A 7,273-nucleotide genomic window follows, 5' to 3' on the forward strand; every position below is an offset into this window, starting at 1 on the left:
GAGGCAGCAACCCAATAACGAGGTGCCTGATTGTTCTGTAAATATCAGGACAGCTAGATTTGACCTGATGAACAATTTTATTCCGTCAGATGTGCTCTGAATGTTTTGGTTTCAGAGATAAGAGCCAATAACTGCATTGTACCCTATGTACTATTTGTAGCCATGTCGGCCATTTTGGTTTACGGGCGGAGTCAGGGAACACATTTTTTAAACTAGATACCACAATGATGATGGTGGACATGTTTGGTTAAATTTGTCTTCGTATTTTTAGAGAAGAAGATTTTTGTAAAATATTGGAAAAATTTACCAAAAAATGTAATAAAATTACCATAGAGAGCAATTACTCCTTAAGGTGTAATACCACCAAATCATGATACGTCACATCCGGTTGTATACGAAAGAAGGTCGAAAAAAATATGCCCTTGAATTTGACAGTTGTAGGTTATTAATCTTACATTGTATTGCAGTAAAAACATTTCTGTGTCATACATGTAAGCATATGCCTTTGGTATTTCAAAACACCCTTATTTTTTATTTTGGATTTCTATAGAAAATTTTGTATTCTTGAGGTTACATGGTGACTTAACCTTGTACACAGATAAAATAGGGGGAGAAATTTGATTTGCTAAGTTTTCGTAGATCTTTCTGTTCTAAACATCATTGCTGTTTACAGTTTATCTCTATCTTTTATAATATTCAATACAACAACCAAAAATGGCAACATTTCCAATTCAGGGGTGTCAACCCAATAACGGGTTGTCTGGTTCATATGAAAATTCAGGCAGATACATCTTGACCTTATTAACATATTTTACCGCTATGTTCTATTTTTAGCCATGGGGGCCACTTTGGTTGGTTGGCCGGGTCACCGGTCACATTTTTAAACTATTATACCTACTGATAATTGTGGCAAAGTGTGGTTAAATTCGGCCCAGTAGTTTCAGAAGAGAAGCTTGTTGTAAAAGTTAACGACAACGGACGACGACGACGGACGTCAAGTGATGAGAAACGGCCAAATGAGCTCAAAGATATTTTTTTTTATTGTAGCCCATAACTTCTTATATTTAAAATTCAAATGGATTTTTCGTTAAAGAAAAAGAAAATGATTTTGCTGTGCAACTTTTAGAGTCCAATAAAGTGTGCAAATATTTAAAAATATTTTGTAGATTTAGAAATACAAAATACAACTATGTTCTGGCAACTAAGAGCAAAGTTAACTGTCATATTAAATTTTCTAAATTACGCATCAGCGTCATGATATACGTTCTTTGTATATGACAAATTTTTGGCATGTTGTGTCCTTGACATATTCCTAGTATATATATATGGTGTATTAGGCAGTAGACATCAACAAGAATTTTGATAACCTAGTTGGTTGTTCTTGTCAAGGTAAGTAATACTAGACTAAGTATATATTTTTTCCTTTTTGTAGATAAAAGTAGATGAAAGTATTCTTTTACGATTACGGTCAGCATATTGAACAGTCGTGTTTACTAAAAGATGTTTACCAGCATTATCATCGTTTAACTATATTTCAAAAACAAAGGTTTACCAATATAGAGAATACAAAAATAAATAAATTTATCTTTTTTACTGTTTACAGAACTTATATTTTTGAAACGCTAAGTAACCTAAGCTGATTTTGGCAATACTTCAAGGAATTTTTGGTCCTCAATGCTCTTCAACTTCGTAAGTTATTTGCCATTTTAACGTTGTTGATCCGAACGTCGCTGGTGAGTCTTTTGTAGACAAAACGCGCGTCGGGCGCAATTACAAAAAATTGAACTCTGCATCAATAATGAGTTTGTTAACATTTTTTAACATGTAATATCATTCGCTTACTTAATATGTCATGCATAAAATATAAAGAAATTAAGTTATAATACACTGTACAGTAGACATCGAAAATCAAAGGTGATAACTGTGTCCTTGGACTATAACTCAGTTATGTTTTTCTTGGTGCTTTTCAAAAGTTAAGAACGTTTATATATTTCACCTCATTGACACAGATATTATACAAAACAAAACATTTTTACGCATACTAATGTGCTTGATTTTTGCAGGATAAATAAATACAACTAGACGAATAATGATGATGAATGTATTTTTGATTTCTTTTTTGACTGTTATAGTACTGGTCTGCAGTAAGTACATGTATGATATACGTTTAATATTAGTGCATTGAAATTGCATAATTTTTATATATTTTAATAAACATGAGCACAGTTAATTTTCAACACGAATAGCTAATGTAGCTTGAATAAAGAGATTTTTTACATGATTTTACGTCAATGATAAAAAAATTGCACATCGAGATCATTCGGACAATTTTTCCTTTTCATTTATAATTGTATTCGCCAAATAAATATTTGTTATTTGTCATATGTGATTATTGGATTAAATTGTATAATTTCTTTAAAATATTTATATTTTATATTTGTTTTTTTTCCAACAGAATCTACTTGCCTCATTGCATTTTCTTCTTACATGAGCGAAAACAAAGCAGTCTCACAAAGTTATTCAATTGTTGTTGGAAAAACCTTAATCTTCGATAAAGTAGAAATAAATTCAGGGTCAGATTACAACGTCCTCACAGGAAAGTTTACTGCTCCTTCCTCTGGTATTTATGCATTCACTTGGACCATCTGCGTAGATTCACGTTATCCTTACCCTTCTGGAGAATATAATTACGGGGAATATGGTACAGAACTAATGATGGGCAGCACAAAAATAGGTGCTTTACATACAGACACTGAGAAAAGGTACGACGACGCGTGCTCCACAGGATTTGTCATCAAATATGTATCATCGGGCAATCAAGTTTACGTCAGAAATCAATACGATCACCAAGGGCGATTACTTAGCAAGGAGCGCCAGACCAGAACAACATTTTCGGGATGGAAAATGCAATAAAAGGCAGATCCAACGGAACGAAGTTCTCCAGATCTAAAATGTAATATTCAAAATAAAATTTGAAGACAATGTTTTAATTTACTTTTTTTGTGTTAAAGGATAGAAAACAAATAGACATAGGAAGATTCGGTATGAGTGCCATAGAATGTATCAGTTTCTTGTCCAACATTACAAAAACTAAAGAATTCGCGTTACAAACCTAACCATGAACCCGGTTCAATTTATGTTTTATCTCGAAGGGTAGGCAGAATTTATAAGATGCCGCTCTTAGATTTTTTGTTTTGGGGCCTGTTGATGCCGACTATGCACGAGTCTGGTTCTGAATCAACTCTTTCTGTTGAAACACCTCTGACGTTTTATAAATAATAAGTAGCAGCACCATGTTCTTGGATACCGATTGAATTTGAAAATAGTTTTAATACCAGCGCTAAGGTGTGTGTGTTTGTGTGTGGGGGGAGGGGGGTAGGGGGTAGGGAAGTATTTATGTATATGTGTTGGCCTCCGATATGAAATTTGATATTATGTAAAAAAACCTTATTCCCATTATCCCAAAGAATATGCACCGAACTATAAATGATACATGTTGTACGTACAAACATTAACATGATAATGACATTTCTACGGCAGAAGAGTTAGAATTGTAATTTCTATTCCACTGAGCGAAATGAACTTAAAAATATACTGTTGGCCAACAGTTATTTGTTAACAATATTCTGTCAATTAAAAACAAAAGTGCTTTTGCAAAATTTAGATGTGGGGTAGCTCCACTAAAAAAATGAAACTGGAAAGTATGAAAGAAAGAGGGCCACGAGATGACATGTGTTGTAGCTCTACTATTGAAGATGAACTTCTGAATCATGTCATTCTAAAATGCCCATTATATGTAGTTTTAAGACATATATTATACATTTTATTGAACATTTTAACCTATCATTATCAGATGGCGAAAGTTTTATATTTTTATTTAATAACGGCAATGTTGCTGGTTAAGTCGCCAAAACACCAACAATATTTTATTTAAAAGAAACACTACAAATCCTTGGTTGAACTATGCTAGATTATAATTCTTCGCTTATTTGGCCAATTCGTATGCTACTAAGATATTTTTAAATATTCAAGTTTTGATAAATATCATTATAAATATTTTGTCTTAGTTTCTGATGGTCACATGCACGTAATGTTATTCCATTGAGAAAATACAATATACAAAATTGTCGGGTAAATGTGGATTGCGGATTAAAATGTTAAATGTCAAACTTGAATTAACAAGTCAAATTAAACTGAGGTGAATTAACACGAATATGTATATTCTCTTCAAAAGTGTTTGAAATCTCTGTTCTGAATGTCATTTAAACTAAGCTAATAAAATATGTTTTGTGGAAAATTGAATAAAAATAAACATTAGAGTTGTCTCATTAGCACTCACACCACATCTTCCTATATCTATTATATGAAGGAATTAATTAATTTTTTATATAACAAATATGAGATCAGGCAAATATATTATGTATCATCATATTCCTTAAGAAGGATTTTAAAATGAGGAACTTAAAAACTTGAAATTGAATTTACAAGTTAAGATATAATCTTGTTTTTTTTTCTATAAGATTATAGTTTAAAATATGGTATTATCATAACAAGTCTTTATTTGAATGGAATAAACATGGAACACTTTGCACGGATTCATTTTTCATTGTGTTCATGCATATGGTTGCCCATCAATGACACCGTTTTTAATGTATGTCTAAAAGATTATTATCCGAAAAAATAATTCACAATAGTGTGTTGTTAACTAGGTTGGTCCCCTCCGTAAAACATTCAGTATTCCTTCTGAATATACAAATATTAAGGTATTGTCGAGAATTTCAATTACGACCGGGAAACAGACTACATGTAGTTGTCAACCTTGTCTTCTATGATTATTAAAGAATGACGGATGTTTTTTTCAGTACATCTAAACACTGCTAAGAAGTCCTTAGTGCACTAAGGCCTTGACAACAGGCGCTTGGGTCTATGATACAGATTTTTTTATTTTTTTTTATTAAAATATTCAATTTTCTATATTTATGATACATATCTATCACTTCTATGCATGTCTCACCTAGTTTCGAGTGATTTAAACGACCCAGAGAAAATACCAAATTTTACTATCCATGGCTAAGAAACAGATATGGATAGTAGAATTTGGTATTTTCTCTGGGTAGTTTAAATCACTCGAAACTAGGTAAGACATGCACAGAAGTGATCTATAGATATGTATTATGCATATACGTGCGCCGTACATTTGTATACTATAATACATCCCGTCAAAATGTTGACGGGCGTATAATTTTTACGGGCGTATAAAAAAAAAAGTGTAGTGCGCCCGTTTGTCAGAAGGAAATCTGATTTGTATGTTTTTTGTCGAGTCTTTGACTTTCGTCGAAAAAGCGAGACTAAGAGATCCTACATTCCGTCGGCTTCGGCGGCGGCGGAGTCTACAAATATTCACTCTGTGGTTAAAGTTTTTGAAATTTTAATAACCGTTTCTTAAACTATCTTGAATTTCTACCAAACATGGACAGAAGCTTATTTATGATCATAAGATAGTATCAAGAAGTTTTTAAACATTTATTAGATTCATAAACTGTTCTGGGTTTTTACCAAACTTGGTAATAACAGAGACATATATGTGTATATATGTCTCCGGTAATAAGTTTCTTCCAATGAAAAGATAGTATCAACAGGAATATCTTATTGATTTATTTCCTAATTTTTGTCGAGCCTGCAATTAACAGAAAGAATAGGCGAGACACTGGGTTCCGCACAACACTTACAATTTTTTTTAAACAAATTGTCTGTTTAACATATTGTTTGAGATAATTTATGAAGTAATGACTGTGGTATGTTAATTACTCACTGTTGAAGGCCATGGGGTGACTTATGGTGAAAAATTCTGTGTCATGTTATTTCTTGCGATGAGTTGTCTCATCCCCAATCATACCACATCTCTTTTTTTATCAAAACTTTAACATGTACTTTCAAAAACTTAATTAAAGAACGATTGTACGATTGTGTATTACCTCGTAACTAGCTGCAACATGTTTATTTGTGGACAAGTATCATTTGCGAATCTATAAAACACGTATTCAAAATGGCAATTAACTGGAAACCACAATGTATACCAGAATTTGTGAAAACGCTCCACGAACAAGTCAAACTGACGACGGACGACGACGAAGTAATACCATTATACGAATTCAAAATGTGTATGCGGTCTTTTAGATACCAACATTAGAGAGGGGGGCAAGGGGTTTAACTGTTATGCTGTTATGGGGCATTTTAATTCTTTGTTATCTGTTATTCTGAAAATATATTTACTGTTAGCTGTTATTGTCTTATTCTCTGTTAGCTGTTATAGGACTATTATCTATTTTGTTATCTGTTATTGTGAGAATCTTTTTGTTGTTAGCTGTTATTGAAAATTAAAATGTCAGCATTTTGACAGCCAATCTTCCGTAGAAATTGAAGATTATTGAAAATTGTGCTTTGAATGGATATATATAATAGTCTCATTGGCACGCTTACCACATCTTCTTACGATGTATATCTATTTTGGGTCTTTCTACTGGTAATATCAAGTGGCCCTGTATTTGCAGAAGAATTTCAGTAACATTCATCAGAATAAATTCCGTTGTCTGTGAACATGTAACATTTTGTACAAATTATAATTCACTTATTACTTGTACAATAACTTATAGTATGGATTTTGTTATAAAAAAACATTGGTCCCCATTATAATCTTTATGCTGTACTATAACACCACTGTCCCTGATAATGGGAAGGATTGGACACCAACTAGCATGCTAAAGTTGCCGCAATGTCACATTCTGTATGTGTCTATTTTCAAATCAGGCGCCTGGATTCAGTGGTTGTAGTTTGTAACTGTGTTACTTAGTTTCTCGTTCACTATTTTGTGGATAAAATAGGCAGTTAGTTTTTTCCTTTGGATTGTTTTACATTACTGAGTGATGTGGGTTTGAATTATGGCTTTGGGAATTATACAACATTTTTTTCTTTTAGCATTTATATTATAAGTGCTACTCCCTCTCTTTTCATTTACATAAAAGAGAACCATGACCACCATATTTTTCAAAAGCTTTTTAACTGCTTCACATGGCGAAAATTGAAGCTCAGAAACCATATAAAGATGTGTCTTCAGATTAATTTTTCGACAAATACCCTTTTTAAAATCCTACAGCTTCTCCAATGCTGTACCCAAATTTTCCATATTCTATAATTTCACATAAGATAGATATAGGACGATGTGGTGTGAGTGCCAATGAGACAACTCTCCATCCAAGTAACAAATTAAAAAGTA

General features: G+C 32.4%; 1 protein-coding gene across 1 annotated transcript; it reads left to right on the plus strand.

The window, feature by feature from the left end:
• The first annotated feature begins 1,316 nt into the window (after positions 1 to 1,316).
• On the plus strand, positions 1,317 to 2,982 carry LOC134721678 (complement C1q and tumor necrosis factor-related protein 9-like). The gene is made up of 3 exons (XM_063584835.1): positions 1,317 to 1,389; positions 2,064 to 2,144; positions 2,456 to 2,982. The coding sequence occupies exons 2-3, from the start codon at positions 2,090 to 2,092 to the stop codon at positions 2,911 to 2,913; spliced, it is 513 nt and encodes a 170-aa protein (XP_063440905.1). The 5' UTR covers positions 1,317 to 1,389; positions 2,064 to 2,089; the 3' UTR covers positions 2,914 to 2,982.
• The last annotated feature ends 4,291 nt before the right edge of the window (positions 2,983 to 7,273 follow it).

Source organism: Mytilus trossulus, chromosome 6 (genome assembly GCF_036588685.1).
Source record: "Mytilus trossulus isolate FHL-02 chromosome 6, PNRI_Mtr1.1.1.hap1, whole genome shotgun sequence".
Taxonomy (NCBI): Eukaryota; Metazoa; Mollusca; class Bivalvia; order Mytilida; family Mytilidae; genus Mytilus; species Mytilus trossulus.